Raw genomic sequence first — 24,519 nt, 5'->3', positions numbered from 1 at the left:
TAGCATTCAATGTATTCATTCACTCTATTGATACACCAGACCGTTTATGAACATCTTTTTGCTCTCTGTTGCTGTCTTTTAGGATTACTCACTACTGGATCCTCCGTCGTCCCGTCGTTCTGGTGACCACAGGCTTTTGTAAATTCACTTAGCTAATTGATTTCAGCAGGAATCACGTTGTTGACTGTCATGTGATTGTACAAGCGCGGTCTTGTTTCGGTCGGAAGTGCAGCGCGAGAAGCGCGCGCGCAGGATTGACGAGATGACGGGCCGCTTGGCTGTCAATCATACGATGGACTGTCTGTCAATCACGCGTGACCACGCCCTTACGCCCGCTATGACCACACCCTCACGTCCAAGATGAAGTCGGTAGCACAGACGGCCAGTAGAAACTAACTAACTAAACCTAACTCGTATTTATCTCAAGAAGCCTTGTAGCATATAAATAACTTGAATATGGCGGAAGAAGTGTTAATACTTGGTCCAGGAAAAATAACATCGGTAAGTAGACTTTTTTTTAATTATTCAAATGATATGTGGCTTTGCTATAAATCTTCGTTTGTTGTAACTTTTTTGTTTTCGTTCCATTTTTTTTTTTTATTTTCATCATTCTCTTAAACCGTATTATTGATTGCCGTCTACGGATCTTCAGTAGTAGTTAGTTTAAACATGATCTCTCAAAGAATACTTTATTAAAGTTTCATTTTAGCAGGCTGTTGAATTTTGCCTGATGAAGGGTTTGTAATAATCGGTTTCAAAAGGTATTGTAATATCAGTAATATTTAATGCAATATTTAATGTCACATTTTTCTTTTGTACGATATGGTGTGTGGAAAAAAGAAAAGGCATTAAGTTAATGTCACAAGACATTTTCTCAGCATCTTCCCTCACGTGTAGGACTACACATAAGCAACTGTATCTGACCACTTAGTGGGACAAATTAAGTTTTCCACTCATGATCTGAAGTGTAACAAGCACTGAAGTCACACCATAAAAAAAGCTGTTCTTTAACCTTCTGACTTGAACTATTACATAAACCTTTTATGAATAATTATAAAATTGAATAGAATCTTTATAATATATCTTTATAAGACTAACATACTTTAATGTGTGCCACATGCACTTTAAATACTGTACTAGTCCAACATGAACTATATGAATTAAAAAACTATTGTTTATGTACTAAGCACTATTTATCGATATTTTTTATAAAATGTCTGTTTTTGTTTAATTCCTGAATTTGTTCTTTAGAAACACCATAAGTTTGCCACTTTAAAACAAGGCGGCTTACATGCCATAAATATGTTCTTGTTTCTTGTTTCTTAGCATCTTACCTCATCTCTGCTGGCAGTGGCTTTCCTCACCTCGTTTGGTAGCTCAATGCTTTACGGGTACAACTTAGCTGTGGTCAACTCTCCTGCCGGGGTAAGAGCTCATTCAGTACCTCAATTGCCAAAACTGCTCATCCAAGGAAGTATACATATTTCCATTTATCACAAAGTTTCTTAAAAGTGGGTTTTGGGAGATAGATGCACATCAGGCTCGAGGTTGAAATAAATGTGGCCTAAACAAAGGCTCTCCTGAAGATCTTAGGGAATGTTGCTTTAACATGATTCTATGCATTCTTTACATTCTTGTTGTAAAAGTGGGATTTCTACATGAAATTCGATAATAAATCATTTCAACTAACATGAAATTACATTTTTATGGTACTCACTATTAATATCGTAGATTTAAAATTTCATGAATGAATCATAATTTTAACCAGAGAGCATATGGATATCGATTTAGGACAAAAAGAGAAAGTTATCTTTACACTTTCTCCAGAAACTTGACGAAACAAAGTGTTGAAGCCTTATTTTCATTTTTTGTAAATGAGTCAGTTCGATGTTATTTGTTCATCTTGGCTTGTCAGGCATTTTGTGCTGCAGTGGTTGCCTCTAGCAGCTCTTCATGTATATAAGTAGGGACCTATTTGCCCTGCCCCATTAGCCTGTTAATGACGAAAATATTTAAATTTTCCTGTCTGGTCTCCTGACTGGCTGTTATATACCCTACTTAAGTGGCTTTGTTTTGTTCTGTTTTTCTTGGAACACAATGTGCTAATGAAGAGGATTCAAACGTAGAAATGAAAAATCAAAACTGGAAAGAGTTGCTTACTTTTTTTCTTTTTTGATGCAAAATCTCTATCAATATTATCATATTAAAGGCTATATCGAGTTTTAACATGTCTATTCAATTGTGCTGCACTTTTCCAACTTGAAGTTATAATAGAAATGAAAAGGTACATAAACTGATTAAATGAAAATAGACTGTGACCTTAAAGCACAGGCCACAGAGAGAGAAAGAGAGAAGAGCTTGTCACGAGACGTAAGTCCATGCTGAGGTGTGTTTTACTGAATAGAAGCTTTGAGATTCGAAATATGAAAACTTGAAATATTAGAAATTGGGAATGTCTGTTGATGATGGCTTTCTTGAGACTCACAGTACTATATGTTAAATGCCAAAAAAAGACATTAAAATCAGTCTTAAGTAATTCCAAATCTAGTAGTAGTTATAGTATTCATATGGACCACCTTTATGATATTATTATAAAAAAAATGTTAAAAAATATTTTTGTATCTTTGTTTAATTAATAATGAATTGGACTATTCACTTTAATTTCTCCTTCTCTGTGTCTCTCCATCTCCCTTTCACTAGTACATTAAAGAGTTCTATAACCGTACAGTGGTAAGCCGCAATGGAACTGGATTGAACGACGAGGCCCTGACGCTCATGTATTCACTCACCGTTTCTGTGTTTGCGATTGGAGGCCTGATCGGCTCTTTGATGGTGGGCACTCTGGTCACCAAATTTGGAAGGTAAGTCAGGAGCAGACCCATAACATCTGGCATGGTGTGGTCACCCTGCCAGGAAATCCTCTGAGTGTCAAGGCCATCGAGGTAGATTCTTCCTCATCTGTCACCTCACCTGACCTCTCTGACCGCACCGAACGACTTTGCCTTTGCCTTGTAAATGGCCTTGTTTGCACTCTGAAAAGAGGAGACATTTTGTTCTGTCCAGTTAGGTAGTTCTAATCGTCTCTGTTGGTGATAAGTCCAACCAAAAATAAAAATGCTATAATTTCTCTCTTCCATGTAACACTAAAGAATGCATTTTAAATTATGCACTGGTTGTGTTCTATACATGTAGTTACTGTGAATGGAAAATAGAGCTTTCAGGCCTCAAAAACGAGGCAAAAAGCTTAGCGAAAGATTATTTTATAATACTTGAATGATATTTTGTGTCTTTTAAAAAGCCTTTGTCTGCCTTATTTCTAATTGCATGCAAAACAAAGTACATTATTCAAACTTTTCCTTTAGATATCATACAAGTTTGGAACAACATGAGGATGTTTAAATAACAAGTTTGTATTTTTATGAATTGAAAAGGATAAACCCCTATCTTTTTTTTAGCTATCGGGGCATATTTGTATAAAGACAAAACTGTGAATTTAACAACTTTATATCTATGTGCATTTCCTAACTTACTGCCTTAAACTTCTATTTTGTTCTCTCCAAGGACTCTGGAAGTACACTTGTCTAGTCTGTTCTGAGTGTCTATGAGTGGCGTCACAAGATTTGACTGCAGACATTTAAATGCAAATGAAAGACGATGATTCATGACCCTATTTATTGTTCTAATCAATTTCAGTCCAGCAAAATGTTTTATAGCAGTAAGGTGATCATAACGCAGAACACGGTGCAGCCGTCTGTAAATCAGGGGGAAAGTTTACAACTTGATAGAACTAATCAAGGAATGCAGCTATTTCACCCAGCAGCACTGTCATGGAACATCACTTATCTAGTTTTGATAGTTAAACTCCCAGGTGGCTGGCTATCGAGCATGACTGTCCTAGCTTAATGAGCAGTGCCAGAGCAGAACTTCACAGTCTTTGCTTTTGCAGGAAAGGAACAGTGGTCAACTCCACTGTACTGGTGTTCCTAGCAGGATCACTCATGGGCTTCAGCAGGATCTGTGGTTCACCCGAAATGGTCATCTTTGGTCGTTTTATAACAGGAATACATTCAGGTATGTCCCAGATTTAAATAAGCCGGTATAGCAAAGTAAGGCTCGATGTGAATAGACTCTGACATGCTTCGCTTTGCTCATCTCCAACTTCCAGGTATCTCTCTCAGCGTTGTGCCCATGTACCTGGGAGAGATCGCGCCGAAAAATCTGAGAGGCTTCCTGGGGCTCATGCCCAGCATTTTCATTTGTGCGGGGGTTTTCTTAGCTCAAGTCTTGGGCCTGCATGAACTTTTGGGAAAGGTACAATTGGGAACTTAACATCAAGCAGCAATTTAACATCATACAATTATATGTGTCTTTTATTTCTTAAAATAGATATTTTCATATAGGTTAAACTTGTGCTGTTTGGTTTGACAGGAAGAGCACTGGCCCCTGTTTCTCTCCCTTGTGGTTGTGCCCACCTTTATCCAGCTGATGCTCTTACCGTGGTTTCCAGAAAGCCCACGCTACCTGTTGATTGAGAAGCACAATGTTCATGCCACTATTACCGGTGAGAGAAAAAAAATGTTTATGAATACGTTTTTACTTGAAAAGAAGATAAAAATGATTCTTTTTTAAAAGTATTATTTTTAAGCAAGTTTTTTTTTTTTGGTTAGTTCATGGGTCCCCTAGTGAAAAAGTAGTGTGTTTGAAATGCATTTATTTCATACAAGTATAGTTAAAATCAATGAACATATTTACTGACAGATAACTCGAGACCCACTGGTATTTATTTGGAGTATTACGTGCGTACAATGCACATTTCTTATAAATAAGCCTAAAATGCGTGTTAATGTCACTTTTAAAAGGATTGTGTAATATTGCCATTTAAACGGAAAATATTTAAAATGTACATTAAAAAGTATACGTTCTACTTTAGCACAATCAAATGTAAGTATGTCTTTAATTAGATTTCAGCACTACTTCTTCACAATTAAAGTGCATTAAGTACAAAATTAGCAGTTCCAATTTAGCAAACTTGAAGTATACCAGTTTAATATATTAAAAGTACAATTGCAGGGCATTTTATTAAGTACATACATATGAAAATGTATTTGTAATATACTTAGCATGAAATAAATGTATTTCAAACACATTTTGTTTTCCATTGTTGGAATATTTCAAAGTGCTTAAAAAAAAGCTCTTTATCAGCCAAACCAATGAAACAGGTGAACATTAAACCAATCGTTTGTGTTGTCTTTGTTGGTGCAGCCTTGAAATGGTACAGAGCCAAATGTAACATCCAGGCAGAGATAGAGGAGATGCAAGAGGAGCAACGCTCTCTGTCCTCAGTGGAGACCGTGTCTGTCTGGCAGCTGATTCTGGATCACACTGTTCGCTGGCAGGTCCTGTCCGTGGTGGTTATCAACATCGGTATGCAGCTGTCTGGCATTGATGCGGTAAGATCAACATCCTGGTTAACGTATAGAGCTGACTACACTGCATGTTTTGAGATTTGAGTTTTGAGCCCTTTGTAATGGAATGGTAATGATATGAAGAATGCAAACAGTGATGGGATCTGGGCATGGCGAGTATTTAGCCTCTAAATCCTCACAAGATTTCTTCCAACATCAAATAAACAGCAGGCAACCAAAGTGGTTTCAACCCGCACAGCAGAGCAGTGGCTATGCGCCGGAATTTAAAGTGGCTCTTAATATTCGTATTACCTTCTTGAAATAGTTTTGTTTAACTTCAGCTTAATTATTCAGATGATTATAAGGACTGAGGACAGAAACCTCTCTTTTCATCCATCAGAGTTTAACAAATTACAATCTTTTTTCAAGTGTTTATGGAGTCTAATTTGCACAGCTCTGCTATAGTGATAAATAAAGGCTATTATTCAAGCAAATTAGATGTATTTTTTTATTGTTACATCGTTAAGATGGTGATTAGAGTGATTTGGCAGATCTTTTTTGATCTATAAAAAACACTTTAAATCAGAACTAACAGTTTAACAATTAGCTTGTGATTCCAGAATTTTTTTATTTTTTTTTTCCCCCAATGGTATAGTTTTATGGAAGTTATACCTGTCAGCTAACATCGTTCCTTTATACTTGCCACAGCGGTGCTCTTTAATAGCATATATATTATGATCAGAATCAGATTTATGAATAAGAATCTTTAAGCATCACATTAAAAAGGTTATACCAGTAAACCATCCTGTGTATTTAATATATTAGTTTTTCTTTTATAGAAATGTCTTATATACATATTGCATTATTCTTCTGAAATGTTGTTATTTGTCAGACTAATTCTTCATGTAATAATGAGGATAAAGACGATAGCTCATTACCAGGCCCACACGGAATCTGCCTGCCCAGAGCTCAGCAGAATTCAAACAGCCATCATTCGCAAACTTCTGCATTTTTCCCCACTCCTTGCTTGTAGTTCATTTAATCATTCATTTGATGCTAACAGTGCAGTACTCTCAGCTCTGTTTACCACATTACATTCTGCAGAATTCCGCAGATTATGCCACAAAATGAAGAAAAAAGGCTTCCGATTTTATCTGGAGTTTGTCGAACTCTAATTTCTGTTTCTGTCATGTCTTTACCCCTTCAGATTTCCACAACCAACAACAAAATGATAAATAAAAGCCATTATCTCTGTGGTGATTCATCAATATAATTCATTTACAGTCATTGACATTCATTTAACTGATTCTGAAACAAAACAAAATTGAGCATCTCATTTCTTTTCGATGAGATTTGACACATGAACGTGATGATGTTTGTGACTTGCATTATTCAACTAGTCCTTACCAAGATCGTTATATATATATATATATATATATATATATATATATATATATATATATATATATATATGAAAAAAAGCTAAAATGGTCGCATTTCCTTACAGTCTCATCTGGCTACAAACCAGCCTTAACCTAAACCTTAATTCCCCAAATCATAGATACATCTTGTCAAAGTAGGACCCTTCATGTTTGCCCTGTGGGGTTTGGATATCAAATTTGAATATTAAATGACATTGACTGTAGGGCCCTTAGGTGGCAGGTGACCCTGTGAGCGTCTGTGTGTGTGTATTCAGTGTAAATGGGGCTGACAGGTGGTGAGTCTTGGCTGACTTCAGCATGAGCAGCAGGAGAGAGGCAGGCCGTGTGTGTCCTCTACAGTCCCAGCAGCTCTCAAACCGTCTGTGTTCCCTCTGATTACCCCCCTGCCTAACCTCACACACAGCCCTCCAGCTCTCAAATTGAATCTGAAGTGTTGTACGCTGTAACCGCTCGTAGTCACGATATGCCACCTGTACAAGCCAAAATCACTATCCTTCCACTCTTCTCTCCAGATATGGTTTTACACCAACGACATCTTCGAGAACGCCGGGATCCCGGCGCCCGAGATCCAGTACACGACTGTAGGAACTGGAGCTATAGAGATCGTTGCAGGCCTCATCGGGGTGAGTTTTCATATTTCCGCCAACGCTTCCGATGCGAAAATTGTCTGTTTCAATTATTGATAGCGGTAAAAGACTATCTGACAGGGTAATATAGTGACTCGAAATAGTTTATTAGACATCACTTGGTCTATTACTTCGCTGGAGTTGCTGCATTTGAAAAAGAACGTCTCTTCATATCTCAATCATTTTCATTTAGCTTTGCCCTCAATCTTTCCGAGCTCACGTTGTGTATTTTTCTGCTGTGACACGCATAAAAATCACTGTGTAAGACGAGCGTTAGAGAGACTGATGTGTCTTGTTTTTGCCGCCTTCTTTCTTGGGTCACATCTCAGAGCTGTAATGAAGGCCGGATTCAGTCTCTCTCTCTCCCAGTTGCGTCGCTTAGCCGGGATTTAGTGATGCACCAGCAGCAACCGGAGAGAAAGAGGCGCGCTGTTAGTCAGAAGAACTCATTGCTGTCAGTGTCAATTGGCCCTCACTCGGGAGGCGAATGGCACACGAGAGGAAGGCTAGAGATTGGTTATAAAATTACAGCTATTCATTCTTATGTCAGCTTCAGCCGCCTTTAAGTCAACAGTGCACAGCTTTAGCGCTCAATTTTAGCAGCACTTAATGAAAAAACAAGGTTCCACTTCATGCTTCTGCGACATTCGCTTTCAAAAAAAGCACAGAAAGTCTTTCTTTCAAGACAGCGGTTACTAATTAATCCGATCGAGACAAAAAGGAAGCGTCTGTCGTGAACATCCACATCGCATCTTTTGTTTTTCGTTCAGTGTTTCACCATTGAGCGTCTCGGGCGAAGGCCGTTGATAATCGGAGGCTTTGGTGTTATGGGAATGTGCTGCGCCGGGATTACGCTGTCTCTCATTCTTCAAGTAAGCGAAATATTAATACAGTGTAAAAACACTTTCAATTGAAATAGCTGTTGGCAAAAATGACAGGTGACGCAACACTTTTTCGTTACTACCACGTTTTCAGATACACGTGCCTTTCATGAGATATGTGAGTGTGGGGTGTGTGGTCGGGATCATCGCTGGTTTCTGCATCGGGCCGGGTGAGTTCTGTCTCTCTTAGACTATTTATTAAAGTGATCTACTTGGCTGCATCGCTTTCAGTCATGCTCAGGCTCTTTCAGTAGAGCACTGCTTCAATTGGATGAGTAGTTGCCTGCTCTTTGACCCTGAAGTCCCAGATGACGCCTTCAAATAGTGAAATAGCGACACCTGGGGGTGTAACTTTGAAAAGCAATCGCAACTGCAGTTCATTATAGACCTCACTATTTATTTGAGCACTAGGTTTTTTGAATAATTACTGAAGGATTTTACAAAGACATTTTTTTATATCTATATTTAATATATTCATATTATATTAGTGCAGAAGGGTATAAAGACTTTCAAACTTTCAGAAATAGTTAGATTTATTATTTTAAGAATTATTTGAAAATACTAATAATTATTATTTTAAGATGGAACAATTTCTTATTTAATATTTGGTATTTAATAAAAAATTCCAAACTTCCAAATTTCATCAAGATTAATGCTATATATCCTTACAAATTTTACATTTTATTTCATAACAATGTGTTATGTTAATCTCATTTATTTCAAAATGATTTTTCAGTTGGTTTTTTTGCCTCATTTTACTAATACAGTTCATTAGTTTACAGAAAAATATTAAAAAAAAATACATTTATGTGTATATTGTGTATTTTTTAATATATATAATTATTCAGTTATTAGGTAAGAGAACAGGATACAGACGCCTTGGAAAATAAATGCATCTTAAATTGATATAGTGATAATTTATGCTTTTGAGGAGAAGCTATTGGCATTTTAAGGAGTTTCAAAGATCAAAGTATTGAAGTTAAAGTGTGTACTTCCCTCTATTAGTGCTGCACGCGCATTAGACTCATAGTTTATGCACACAATAAGAGCAGAGAGGAGTAGCTCTGCTACAGTGATGAATGAGACTACAAGTGCTTTACTGAGTTGATGCATTATCCAACCCAACTCCAAAATCTATAATTCATTCTCAGGCCCCAGTCTCAATCGGTGTAATTACGTCTTTAATTAGGATTTTTTATGGCTCATTGTTCATAAACAATGATGAATATGGCTTTTTAAGACAAAATCCTGCATGAACAATGAATTACAAGCAGAGTTCCTTATCAATTTAACTGCAGCACGCCTCCTGCTGCAATTATCACGCACAAATAATGAAGCCATCGCTTGGCTTGTTCCTGAATTCATTACATTTGAAATAACACCTTGTGCCTCCTTATTTTTCACTTGTAACCAAAAGGGATTAGAACTTAAGCAGTGGAACAATCTCTGCTTCCTGCATATTGAGATAACGAGCTCTTCATAAAGCTAGTGTATCATCCTCCCTCCAAGAACTGTTGCACTACGGAAGAGCAATGCATACATGCATGTGCATAAAATGCCTTCGTGATATGCGCTCTTTTGAGTTATATTAGGCTAAAAAAATGTAACCTCTCTAGGTTTCACAGCACTTTTTCACTGCGTAGGCGGGCGATTAAACATGAAAACATAAAAGATATAAAGGTGACGTCACAATATGTCATTGGTACGAATGTGTGTCTGTTTTAGCGGGTGTCCCGTTCCTGATCACAGCTGAGCTTTTCAAGCAATCCCATCGTCCCGCAGCATACACCGTGGGAGGATCTCTTAACTGGATGTCCAACTTCACCATCGGCTTTATCTTTCCGTTCCTTCAGGTACCGAATCCATTCAATGCAGTTAAAAGCCAAAGGTACACAGAGCGTAATCGGAAAAGGGTTTTCCAGGGTTGTGGTCGCCAAAACATTTGTCAAAGTCAGTCGTTGTGAAATTCAATCATCTTCATTTAATTAAGTTGTTTTAAAAGGAATAACTTCGTATTTCTCTGATACAGATGTCTGCTGGGTCCTACTGCTATCTGGTGTTCTGTACGATATGCGTGTCAGTGGCCATCTACGTGTACTTTGTTATTCCGGAAACTAAAAATAAAACGTTTGTAGAGATTAGTCAGATGTTCGCTACGAAAGAGGCTGTGGAAGAGAGCCAGGCCCTCACTCACCCCGATCAGCTCAAACTGAAAAAGATGAATGGATACGGCACGCTTGAAAACGGCTCGCTTGAATTCGACAGTTCTTCTTCCTGTCCTTAAACGCAGAAGAAAAGCAAAAATTGCATTAGAGATTGCATTTAGGAATGAGATTAGTTATCAGCCATGCATTAAGAAAGGCACGGTTAAGTGAATCTTACTTTTGCTAACGGAAGGTCTGTTTCTTCTGGTAACAAAACATGAGCTGAAATTAGTTTTCAGAATCAGATTTAGATTTGTAATGATGCTTAAACACACACAGCTTTGTGTTACTTTATATACATGAACAGTGCCATATACATGTGCTATTCGTCACGTGTGTGTTATGGAAGAAATTCCTTCATGTATATAGGTCTTATACATATTTTTGTCATTATAAGAGTATATATATAAATAGTTGCAATGATCTCTTGCACATATTATTGTTTATTATTTAGTAATGCTCAGGTGCTAATGTAATACTTTATTAGAAACTTAAAAATAGGCAGAGATCAAACTTATTTGAAATATTCCTTTGCTTTTTTCAAAATTGTTGTTTTATTTGCAGACATTTTGAACACTGCTACAACTGTAAATATGTAATGGTACATATACACTACTTCAACGTTGCTGGTTTAGTAAGAATATGTTTATTCAGCGAGGATGCATTAAAGATTTTAAGTTTTATATAGTTTTAAATGAATACTGTTTGCTTGAATGTTTTATTAATCAAAAAATGTTGAATAATACAAATATTGAGTTTTCAACATTTATAATAATAATTTTAATTGAGCACCAATCAGCATAAAATTATTTTTAAGGATCACGTGATGCAGAAGATTGACTGCTGAAAACTAATAATATACTTTCCAGATTTTATATTTTTTCTGATTTTATATTTTTAAAATCTAATAAACGCAGCCTTAGGAGATAGATCAAAACCATTTATAAGTCTTACCAACCCAAAACTTTTGAATGGGAAAGAATAAGGTATAGGTTCCATTCATAGTGTTATCTTGTATATTATCTATATATTATCTGTATGTGATATCTGAGTTTCGATCTAATTTATATGGATATTTATAACTGTATTTGACCTCACATGTACTAAAAATATTTTACGAGTATTCAAACCTTTATAACACACCAAATAAAAGTGTTTTAAATGAGCCTGTGGTAACCCATTTATTGAGAACATCAGGGTGCAGAGTGAAAAAAGCTTACAAAGCAGGATCTGAATACAGACACTGCTGGTTTCTGCCAAAGAGCGCCATTGCCAGTCAGAGAAGAGCTTCATTAACTCACTGAAGAGGCAGATTTAATGCTTAATTAAAGAGAAGAGTCTCTCACCTTCCCCTATGGATCCCAAACAGCTGTATGGCAATTTATATGCAGATACACATTTGAGACACACCTTTAATATAGTGCCCTTGAAGGGTTCTATGTTCCCACATTTAAGGTACGTATGAGATTATTGATATGTATCTACACAGAGAGCTATGTGCGTGTTTAGTGTTGTCTTGCCTCTGTTATCCCAGGCCTGTGCAAGTATGAATGGGTTTCTCGGGTCTATCAAGCCCCTGGGCGGTGCTCTCCATCTGTGTGAGCCTCTCCAGATCTCCCCAGAATAGACCCACACAGACTAATGATATCATACGCCTGCGTCTCCCGCTTCGAGAAGAGAAATTGTGAGCTGAATTGTGTCTGGCTTTCTGTTTGGTCAGTCTTCAAACACCGAGCTCAAGGTCACTGGTTAAACGGGATCTCGATGGGCCATTGTGCACAGCTGTACTCTCCCAGTTCATTTGAAGAGAAATTACAGTGCTGGAAAGGCAGCTATGTACCGGATTGCCTCATACGTCTTTTTATGCTACTTCTACTAAACAATTTAATGCAGTTTTACTCCAAATGTCATTTTAATGTAATATATTTTTTCACTATTTGTTCACTGTTTAAAGGGTTAGACAACCCCAAAATTATTGTTTTTTTAATCACGTTCCAAAAACATAAACGCTTTCTATTTATTGTTATATAGTTATATCATTTCATCTATCTATCTATCTATCTATCTATCTATCATTATATATATATCTATTGTTATATCTGTCTATTGTTATATCATTTATCTATCATCTATCTATCTACCTCGATATATCATTATATAATATCTATTTATTGTTATAGTTATATAATTTTATCTATATCATTATATCTATCTATCGTTATATCATTTTTATCTATGTACCTATTTGTTATATCATTTTATCTATTGTTATATCATTATGTCATTTTATTTATCTATCGTTTTATCTATCTTTGTTATATCTAACATTCTATAGTTCTATCTATCTATCTACAGGTCTGTTTTTCCATCTATCTATCTATTGTTATACGGTTATATCATTTTATCTATCATATCTATCTATTGTTATATAGTTATATCATTTTATCTATCATCTATCTATTGTTATATCATTTTATCTATATAACTATCTTAAATCTATTTATCTATTAATCATCTATTGATCGATCGTTACAGAATTTTATCTATCTATAATCTATCTATCGTTCTATCTATCTGTCTCTCTATCTCTCTCTGTCACTCGTAGGGGAGGGCTCATGATTGGGTGGTCCGGACACAGCATGGCCCTGTTGATCCAAGTCTGTTTTATTTCCCACAAGGCAGAGTCTCACTATTTTCCACTGATATGACTTTGAAGGACCCGCACCGCTGCAGATAGAACTGACATTTTAGCTTTCCTTCACTGACTTGCACGAGTTCGAGTGAGCACAGGTAATGCCCGCTGAATCTAGTTTGGTAAAATAAAGTCACTCTTAAGTCGTCACCCAACCTGCACAGCTCTAAAAACGGCAGCTCATATTTCACCGTGAATTGACTCCCCTGATGGAATGAGTGTCTGTGTCCTGTAGGTCAGCAGGAGGAGAGAACGCTGGTCTAATTAGCAGCAGAGGAATCTTCTGTCGGCCCAACACCTGTCACCGCCGACTCGACTCTGCCCTCTGCTGCCCGGAAGAGGAAGACGATCAAGGTGTCTACAGCAAACGAATGTGAAGGTATGCTGTGTTTATAGGCGCACGATCCTCTTCAGCATTCCGAACACATTTATTAGACAATAAACCATACATTTAGAAGCGAAAATCGTCAATATGTGCGCGCCGTGTGAATGTGTCAAGATGTGGTAGCAGAATACCCACTTCCGAGCAGACATTTTGTCATAATGACAATGGCAGGAAGCGGGAGAATATTTCAACACTCCCACTCCCACTGTCACCTCATAAAGAAACAAACACACACAGTACCCTCACACAGAAGACCTGCTGCTCGCTCCAACATTTTAATTAATGACAACAGATTTTCTTCTCATAAGTGCTTTAATGTGGCTTATTGCTGTAGCAGTCCCCTTGGCCGTGGAAATATTATGTTGACGGATGTGCTGTGTCGCTGGGACTCCCTGGATGGAGGCAGCTGTCAAGCCCGAGATGATAACATTAAGGCGAGGGAAAGTGATGACAAATGCCTGTTATCAGCGAACGAGGCCAGTGACAAATCGAATTGCGGCTCCCAAGAACCCCCATTACACCGTAATAAAAAAAGATTGATGGTCCTCTCTGTCAGGACCTCTGTTAATGCGATTTCGACTGGTCTCTCCGGCTTCCAATTAAGATGGCGGGGAGAAGGAGGGAGAGAGAAGCGACTACACACGACCGACTAATTGGATCTGAGAAGCCAAAGGCGTTCTCTCGTTCTTTTACTCTTTCTTTCCTCTCTCTCTCTCTCTCTCTCTTCAGCTGCTACACGTTCTTTCTCTCTCACTCGTGGCAGCGCAGTCTGGAGCGAATGCTCTTGCATTCCGTTATTTCAGGATTTATGGCTGGAAGATGGGGATGCAGACTGAGCTGCCGGTGATGGGGAGCGCTGTCTCACTGCCAGCTCCCGAATACAGACGGGCACAGATGGGAGCGGAGACGCAAACCCAGCCAGTGATGAAACGTCCTGACAAACAGTGGGACAGACAGAGAGACAAATAGCTCCATGTGAGCCGCTTGCCATGCAATTAAGTAAATAAGGATTGACTGTGTGTCAGTGGTGGGCTCCGAGTATGTCATTCTTCACTGATGTCTGTGTGCCCACTGATTTCATTACCACTGAATGCTTGTTATGCCCCTCAAGGACTTTTTGAAGATTAGGTGGTGAACGACACCGTGGTGGTTAAGCAAAGAGGGTTGTCCACCTTTATAAAAAGATTCTTTCGCAATCGCATTAGGTCGACCTCAAAATTGATAGGCCTGTATTTGATTATCGCCGATTTGAACGCTTGTAACTAGGTCACGTCTGTGCCTGTGACATTATCAGATCCTCGGCAGACTCTGGCATCTGAAAATTGTAGACTGACCTATAAAAGAAGGCACTGTCCATCAGCTCACTCTCCAGAGGAGCCTCCACGGCTCCTCTGTGACCTGAGGATTCATTGAATGATATAGGAGGTTTTATTGTGCCAAGCTTGTAGTTTTCGTCTGAGCTGTGCAGCCAGAGGGGAGCCATTTTGTCATTTTGACAGAACCTTCAGATCTTAGTGACATGAAAAGGGGGTTGTGACCAACCAATATTTCCACCACCGTTTTACTTTCAGTGTTTGCTTTTATTGGATTAAACCTAGAGTGTTGTGATTGACAAATTATTTTAATTGGCTGAATTGTGATTTGCTCAAACTTTGACTTTTTAAATTTTATATTAAATAAAACAATATATTTTATTTAGTTGTATTATATATTGTAGTCACTTTATTTATGATTTATGAAAAAAAAATTTTAAAGATATGGCTGTTTTTTTATGTATAGAGACTAGAATTTACTTTAATTTACAAATAAGTGAACCTACTGTAAATTAATGTACTTTATATATATTCTGCACCTTCCCTGGGAATCAACTCATGACATTGGTCTTGCTAGCACATGTTCTGGGAAATATGCAACAAAACTGCAAGAAACCACATCATTTCTCCACATAAACTGACCCTCTCTTCTGTGTGTTTGTCAAATATGAGACGCTGGACCACAAAACCAGTCTTAAGACGCTGGGTTATATTTTCTTCATTTGGACAATTGAAAAAAATTACATTTTCTCAGTATGTTAATTTTTTGCATCCTCAGATTCCAAATATTCAAATGGTTATACGTCGGTGAAATATTGTCCTATCCTAACAAAACATATATCAATAGAAAGCTTATTTATTCAGATGTATAAATCTCAATTTAAATATTTTTATAAAATGACCCTTATGACTGGTTTTGTGGTCCGGGATCACATATGATTGCTCGTGACAGTGTTTTGCATGCAAATGTTTATCGGGAAATTCTGCTTTGTGATGCATTCCGAGTCGAGAGAATGAATTTCGCTGAGCAACATGCGCTCGTTTGATGAATCTGGCCTGTTGAGTTTATGATGATCTAATAAGCTCATTTTGTGGCTTAGCTTTCATCACTCGGGCTCTGCTCGGAGCAGAGCTGTGAATCCAGGGCTAGGGAGGTGTGTGATGGATTGCCACAGTCTGGCCCCTACCTCACGCCCCCGTCCGGCTGGAGCTCTCGACAGCCAGGCCGAGGTTAGGGAGACAGAGGAGAGAGATCAATTCTTTGAGCACAGGGAGAAATTAGGCATGAAATTAAAGCGAGCTACTGCTGACCGCCGCCTGATCCTTACTGCAGTTAAGCCTTCATTTCACCCTCTCTATATGATGACCACAAAAGCAGGGGGCCACTCATGTCCATTTGGCAATGCCCGGGGTAGAGGCTACACAGAGAAATAGAGACAAAAGCAACAGACGAACCCTGCCTAAGATGGCTGCCAGTTTCAGCGCTGATGACCCGCCATTACTTATACTGCTTGAGACCAAGTGCAAGGTCGGTTCAATCTAGCCCCGCCATAAATCAGTGCACTAGTGGAGAAGCCAAGGTTACAGGCCCTGACAGCCATCACTGAGGAGAGGGTATTTATAGACAAGAAACGAGAAGGGCTGCTTTTTGAGTATCTGTGTGTGTGTGTGTGTGTTTCTGCATGTTTGCTCATACGAGTGTGTGAAAATGTATTTGTGTACCCGCACCTGTTTTTATGGATTATTGTGTACCTGTATGTTGGTTTATTTGTCACTGATGAAGGTCATTTGAAAGATGGAAATGTAAGGATTTCTGTGTTAGATTAAGTGAGTTAAGTAGCTACATTACAGGAATATTGAATTTTGCAGGACCAAAATAAGCGAAATGTATTGCATGTGTATATTTGCATTCATATACATATGCAAAACAACGATATGCAGGCAGAGCAACTCTTAATTGCAGTCCCAGCAAAAGTGTGTGTGTCTTCGGGGGACACAAAAGCTGTCTAGTGTGCCACCTAGAGTCTGCTGTCAATGACAGCACCAAAGTGTTATTACTTTAGTTGGGCAGTAAAGAGGATCTCTAGAGGTGAGATGTAGAACAATAAATTAATTCTAAACAGATAACAGCTTTAGAGCTATAGTATTTATAATATTAAAATTATATATTGATGCATCACAATGGACTAATCAAATATTGGCATTATTTTTTTAAACTGAACTTAAGGTATTAATGATTAAAATCAAGGACAAACTTACTGCAAAGATCCAATTGTATTGTGAACATGTAGTTTTTTGTTGATCAAATGACTGTGATTAGCTCCAAACCTCTTTTATATTTCTAAATATATACTTGATATTTTATTTTAGTAAATGTTATTATTTTGTGTGCATGTAATTACCTTCAAATTATATATAGTATTTACCAGACACTATATTTATTTATTCACTGCCTCATAAATCTATAACATTTCTAATATTAATTTTCATACTAATGCAGTACAACTTACTATTGAATATTGGTAGTTACTTTTATTTCTCAAACTTGAATTTTAGACAAACATAGCAAAAAAAAGATTTTTTTTTATTCATTTTATATAAAATCAGTTTAAAATATTACTATGGATAACTAGATTTTTAAATTTTCTGAAGAAAATGTGATTTATTTTTTCAAATATCTTGCTTGACCACAGTGAAAATGAATTTTAATGCTTAATGCGTTTAAATCCCAGAAATAAAGTATGAGCAAATAGCAAGCAAATTCATAGTGACGAATATGTAACTAGTAAATATGTAAAATTACAGAAACTCCATGAAAATTAACACAGAGAGTGTGACATCCCTTTTTCTCCTCTGTCTCTCTTCATTTGCATGTTTTAAAATGTTCCTCCACCGTCCTTTTTGTCAACATGCCAGCAGATAGCTGTCAAATATTACACGTTCCTGCTACTTAGCTGCTAAGTCTCTTAAACAACTCACTGACAACTCTCAAATCAGTGTGAGGAGCGCCGGGTCTTTAGCCAAGAGACCTATAATACTGTGCATTTCTTAAGCAGAAAAATGCATATGCATACATTTCTTGATGTAAAATATGCATTCACGTCTGGTTTCCCGCAGATATGTTTGGAAGATAATTCGAATATACATTTGCGACTGGTTTCAGACATTTCATTTCTATCCCCTTTTTAACTGAGAAAGCCTTGCCTTTGTTTTGATCCTGAAGTGATCCAGATCTAAAGATATAAACCTGTTTCTTTGGTGTTTGGTCATCTGTTGTGTATTACAGCTTAGAAACTTATTAGCAATGCAATCTGTCGCATCTTGAAAGCATCGGCATTTCTAGGTTGTGTAAAATATTCGCAAAGTAGAAACACCCTAACAAGCCTCTCTGTTTTCATTTGCTTAGTATGTGTACTAAAGTGCATGTTTTCACAGCATTATTAGCTTACTGATCACTTACTGAGCAAAATACCACTTGTTACTTTCAACAAAGAATCTAAATCCAAAGTTGTCACACTTTTCAGATTAAGTAAGAGTTTGACACTTCAATCAGTCTGTTTGATTTCTGTGTCTGAGATTGCTGCTCTTCTAATGATGTGTTAATGTTTCTTTTTGGCTAGGGAAACTGCGGTTATGCTAGAGGAGGCTGCTGTATGGTAATATTTAATTGCGAATATGATTTTTCTTGTGGTGTCATTCCCAACTGGACACTAGAGGGAGCTCAGGGAGCACGCTTTAAACTAAAGGGAGGTCAAAGGTCATATGTTTCTTCCTGAAAATCAGGCTGTGTTAGAAATGGGATTTTAACATGCACAATACTGTACAGTGTTTATTATATACTACGTAGTATGATAAACCGTACACATTATGCTATAATAAACATTTGAATCGGTAGCATGCTATATTTTTGTCATTGCATGTTTAATACAGTTCATGTTTCAAAATTATAATTTTAGAAAACTGTCAGTGGAAGATGAAATCATGTGAAATGCATACGTAATTTGTATTTTAGACACTGATGAATGTTGTAGATAATCCACAGGCTATATTCAGAATCACATTGGACGTATCGTTTCTGCCATATTTTTATTTGTTAGAAATAGTAGCATGCTAATTTTAAATTCAGTCCTGCATACATTTAATTTGCATAGCGCATATAATATAGCCTATTATGCTATTCTGAAGCTATTCTGAACATAGCTTGTAGATTAAGCTGTCAAATAACATAATGAGAATAATCATTTTAAAAAAGAAAAAAACCTTAAACTAATCAGCAATTTTTACTCTATCAGTGTCCTTGCTCATGAAACATTCTTATAAGTTGTAGAATTTGATGTCTGCTTTTTTGTCATATTTTTTGTTTTACTTCTTTACTGGCAAATGGCAATATTACTAAATTCTCATGAAGTGTTAGTTTTCTTTGAGGGGTCATGAAAAAAACAGTGATGCCCAACCTTTATTCATTCGTAAATGCTGGAAGACATTTTACTGTCCTAATTTACAACGTCAAAACAATAAGCCAATACACAGCTAGAATACGCAAGGTACATGTGTCTGAGTACAGTCTTCTCTTTTATATGGCTCTAAAGGGAGTTTACCTAGAAACTTATTTGAAGTCATTGTACTTCCATTCTTTTTGTGTAGTGGGCCTAAATTTCAACAAGTAGTGATAGGTCGCAACTACCTGTAACGGCGGAGTATAGCCGAAGAAAAAAGAGCCTTGAATGTCTGCCCTCTACGAATGACAATAAGCACAATTTCCCAGTTTGCATTGTGGCCTGTAGTCAGCGAGTGTGAGCTGGATTCTTTCTCAATCAGACAGGGAATTTCTTTCACCCCTTAGGTGGCACTTTACAGCTCTTTAAAGTGAAAACAATGAGAAGCTGTAACCAGCCAGGAGTTATTAAGTGTTCTTGAAGGCTAGTGCTTTAACCTTTAACAATACAGGTCATCTCCTCAAAATCAGGACAGAAGCGCTTTCATATTACCTCACTGACTCTCCAACACACCTAAAGAGCCACATTAATATTAAAAGGACAGTTTACCAAAAATATTGCCATTGTTTACTTGTGTTCATGTCATTCCAAACCTGTATAACTGTCTTTGTTTCAATTCTTTTGCCCCCACTATGAAAGTCAGTGGGGTTTAAAACAACACTGCATGTGCAAGAAAATGCAGATCTTTTTTTGTGTTCAAATAATAAAAATGAATCGATACACGTTTTGGCATCAATTCACCCAAATATGAAATTTCTGTCATTGTTTATTCACCCTCATGTCACTTCAAAAGGAGTTTTTTCTTGTTCTCAACTGATTTTGCTTCTGCAATGAAAGTCAGTGTAGTCAAAACAACACTGTACAGGCATGTACATTTTCTGACGTCAGTTCAGCCAAAGATGAAATTTTGTCATAATTTACACTCTTGTCATTCCAAACTTTTACGACTGTCTTTGTTTCAAAGGTTTTGCTCTGCAATGAAACCCAATGGGGTCCAAAACAGCATTGCATGGACTAAAATGTTTGTACAGTTACAGGTTATACTTATAAATTAATACAGGTTTTGTCACTTCACTCAAATCAATGATTGTTAGTCTTATGTTGTTCCAAACTTGTATTAATTATTTTATTTTACTATTTTTGTCTGTACAATGAAAGTCAATGGGATCTAAAACAACATCTAAGAAAGAATATCTTTTTTTGTCCACCACATGAGATATTTTGTAACAACTTTTAGTTGAATTTTAGTTTTAGGTGAACTATCCCTTTAAGACATCATTGTTTTTAGCCAATCAAGAGTCTGCTGTGATTATTTCCCTCTTGAGGCATTAGATGCACGATCTCGAGTAAGTGGCAGTGATAAGTGGGTACACTGTGGTGGTCAGGATTGCATCTCTGAACATGTTTTCAGAGAGGAGCAGTGAAGTCTGGCTCTAATTAACACAGGCAAACGGGCATTCCCACTGCAGCAGGTGCTGAAAAAATGCCCTAATTGTGTGACGATGAATGGCTTGTGTTAAGAAGGACATCATCTGCTGGATAAGTACGTGTGTGTTTGTGGGTGTACATGTCATGGTGAGCACTTCTCACTACATAGCACATTATAGGATGACTTTTTTGGGAATTAAGTGAATGGCTGGGAAAGCTGTTGCCGTTCTGTTCACCACCCAGACTGCTTTTTGGTCCCTAGAAAGTGACTGTATTAACAGAAACACACACTTAGCTAGGCTTACAAACATCTCTGTAAATCAGTCCCACACATAGAGTAATATGCACCGCAGGGAGCCGTGCTTAAGAAAAAAGTAGTTAAGTATTTGCGAAAAATCCATTTTCACATGCACAATGCCTACGACTTCCACCTGGGAAGCTTGGCAGCTGCTCAACTTGTTTAATGTCCCACCTTATAGATCTATATACTTGTAGAGCATAAAAATAATAAAGTGTGTGAAACTTGTTTGATATGAGTGTCGGCTACAGCGTGCTGAAGTCACACTTCCGTGAGCCGTAAAGGGGTGTGGAGGACATATTTCTGACTGTGAGTTCCAGATGTTTATCATCCTCAACATGTCAGAGGAACCTCCGAACAATTTGTCAAAATCATCTTTTTTGGACATTCAACACTTGAAAGGCATGAGGCAGGTTGTTTTTAGGACAGTTGTGACAGTGGCTTTCATGTGGAGATAACATCCACCGTTCTACATCTGGAGCAAGCTGGGAATGCAATCCCAGAATAAAAAAGACCACAGAATTGTCGGTTTTCCTTCTTTTCGCTCTTCTAAATCATTTTAATCGTTCCAAGTTTGGACACAGCTGACAAAGGAAGAGGAACAGGGAGAAACAAACCCTCATGTTCTGTTGAGATTGACTTTTTTAGTGTTTGGGGACCAGAGAGGCCTATAAATTATTTGCAAAATAATAAATGTAAATTAAAATTAACGTTTTTCCCCAACAATTTCCTTTAATATGTTCCAAATCAAAACCCAGACAGATCTGTTTTACAATAAAGTAGGCACAAGTTTTCCAGAAATGTAATTGATAATGATTGTCATACAACCAAAGCTGTTTATGGGTAAGAATTTTGTTCACCTGCATTTTAATCAAGAAAGCCCTGTAATATTGTGAAATATTATTCCAGTTTAGAATGTGTTTTTTAATAGTAATTCATTGTGAATTCAGGGTAACAATGCTGAAGGTAATATTTACAGAATTTGGGTATCTCTAATGAACACAAAGAACAACATTTAAGGGTTTTTTGACCGTTTTCATCAGTTTAATGTATGCTTGCTTAAGTATTCATTTATGTATAAAAAGTTACAGACCACAAACTTAGTACTACTAGTACAGTAGAAAAATACAAGACATCTACAGAAATAAGTCTATCTCTATGTATACAACTTATGGAATATATAAGCAATATCTTCATTCTAATTAGAGAACAAGACCATTTTCTTTTAGGGAATTTAAAGCATTTTGTTTATATTCAGCTTTCAGGATCCACCTGATACTATTTTTAAGCGATTAGAATGGCCCTTAGGCTCTTTCCGACCCCCAAACAGTAAATGAGGCTTGAGTTTCACACTGATCTCTCTGTTCAGCAAATGAAAACAACACAGTAGTAGATGGAAAACATTATTTCCCCCATATTTGTACTAAACAATCTACCAAATTATCACTTCTTTCCTCTCCTTAATTTAATGATCTGTCCCCATTGTGTGGCCGAGGACATGTCCCCAATGAATATACAGTCTCATTGTAATACTCCCAGTTGTCTTTTTCAAAGTCAGGCTAATAACATGTCTTTATACCCAGCAGGAGCCTTTTCATGTTGTATTTATGAGCTAGCTGCACTTTACATATTCATTCTGCGGGTGTTAAACAATTGCCGGCGGGCTGCCGGGACTCTCCGTCCCTAAAGCTTTTCCAAAGCCACCTACCACTCAGATTCACAGCTGTGGGACCGGACCCTCGCATCATTCACACAGAGCATGAGAACCGGCTGCAAATATGCCATTACATACTTACTCCAATGAATTAAGTGGAATTGGTTCATACATACCGGTACATCAACATGTCTCACCCCACTTCACAGCAACACTCCAGTGGAGAGGCTAAACTTAGTGCAGTGAACCGCCTCGTTGACAGTGCAGACATCAGACGTTTTGCTCAGCCCTGCCGGGTCAGAAAGCGACTCTGAAGTGACATGAGAGTGACATACACAAACACGGCAGAGCGGAGGCCAGGACTCGCTCTAGTACACCTTACCCAGCTGCAGAAAGAAGCATGGGAGGTGGGGAGGAGGGTGGAGGGGTTACTGTAACAGCACAGCCCTCGACTCTACAGGCCTCGTTCAACACAAACAGGGCATCCCCAGGCTCCGGGAGACAGGCAGGCCAGATAGAAGGCCAGTGATTGATTAGCCTCCCCTGCTAGCACATTGACAGCTCGTGTCGAGGATCCAGTGAGTCCCGTATCAAATGTATCAACTGCTCGCCAAAACAGTTCTTATTTCAGTCAGCCCCCTCCCTCCCAGTTCCCTCCTCCCTCTTGCCACCGCCAATACATCAACTTTAAAGAGTCTCATTCAGGGATGCTTCCAGGTATAATCAACATTTATTTCCTGTCAAGTCTTTGTATGCATTTTCCTTCTTAATTAGAGCTGTTTTAATGGTTTGCTGATATTTCACAAACACAAAAATTTTGAATTTCTTCAACTATTCCTGTTGTTGGGAAACCAGTTTCAACAGGGTCTTTATTCGTGTTTATATTAGTGCTGTCAGATAATTAATTGAGATTAATAATAAAAGTTTTGTTTACACAATATATGTGTGTGTACTGTGCATATTTATTATCTATATATAGACACACACATACAGTATATATATTGAAAATATTTACATGTATATACTTCTATGTATTTATATTATGTTGTATATTATATATAAATATATGTCACATATAAACATATTTCTCTTAAATATATACATGCTTGTGTTTTTATTTATATACACATAATAAATATACATATCACATATTATGTAATTAACTTTTATTTTGGAAGCAGTTAATCGTGATTAATCCTTTGACAGTTAATGCTGTCAAATGATTAATCACAACCATAAGTTTTTGTTTACATAATATATGTACTGCGTTTATTTATTTTTATATATAAACACACATCCAGTATATATATTTTTTAAATTATAGATTTCTATTACTATAATATAAACATTGTATAGTATATAGATTTCTATTACTATTAATATAAACATTTTTCTTAAATATATACATGCATATGTTTGTATTTCTTATATACATAATAAACATATGCAGTAAACTCAAAAATAAAAATGTATTTTGGAATCAATTGATTGTGATTAATCGTTTGACAGCACTATGACAAAAACAAATATATCGTCACAAATAAAAATAATGTATAGAATCATATAATAGTATATATTTACTATGATCTCAAAGGTATTTATAAAATGATTACTTATTTCTTGCCACTGCTTCTGAGAATGTCACCACGCGAATATGAACAATATATTTGTGGCGACAACATGGCCCTGTTTCTC

At 37.1% G+C, this 24,519-nt stretch overlaps 1 protein-coding gene across 1 annotated transcript; it reads left to right on the top strand.

Moving 5' to 3' along the window:
- The first annotated feature begins 375 nt into the window (after positions 1–375).
- On the top strand, positions 376–11,689 carry slc2a15a (solute carrier family 2 member 15a). Its single transcript, XM_043255913.1, has 12 exons — positions 376–501; positions 1,327–1,425; positions 2,701–2,861; positions 3,947–4,071; positions 4,166–4,311; positions 4,429–4,561; positions 5,263–5,450; positions 7,360–7,470; positions 8,244–8,345; positions 8,449–8,524; positions 10,080–10,207; positions 10,384–11,689. Exons 1-12 carry the CDS (start codon positions 457–459, stop codon positions 10,636–10,638), a joined length of 1,569 nt encoding a protein of 522 aa, XP_043111848.1. The 5' UTR covers positions 376–456; the 3' UTR covers positions 10,639–11,689.
- Positions 11,690–24,519: the final 12,830 nt, after the last annotated feature.

Source organism: Puntigrus tetrazona, chromosome 13 (genome assembly GCF_018831695.1).
Source record: "Puntigrus tetrazona isolate hp1 chromosome 13, ASM1883169v1, whole genome shotgun sequence".
NCBI classification, from domain to species: Eukaryota; Metazoa; Chordata; class Actinopteri; order Cypriniformes; family Cyprinidae; genus Puntigrus; species Puntigrus tetrazona.
The sequence above is the reverse complement of the archived record's forward strand: the minus strand, read 5'-3'. Positions and strand labels throughout refer to the sequence as shown.

Excerpts from the sequence above, each read along its gene's own strand:
- slc2a15a (XM_043255913.1), top strand. The coding sequence starts at position 457 with ATGGCGGAAGAAGTGTTAATACTTGGTCCAGGAAAAATAACATCG. Across the intron at positions 1,426-2,700 it reads TGGTCAACTCTCCTGCCGGG|TACATTAAAGAGTTCTATAA; the intron begins GTAAGAGCTCAT and ends CCCTTTCACTAG. Across the intron at positions 8,346-8,448 it reads CGCTGTCTCTCATTCTTCAA|ATACACGTGCCTTTCATGAG; the intron begins GTAAGCGAAATA and ends CCACGTTTTCAG.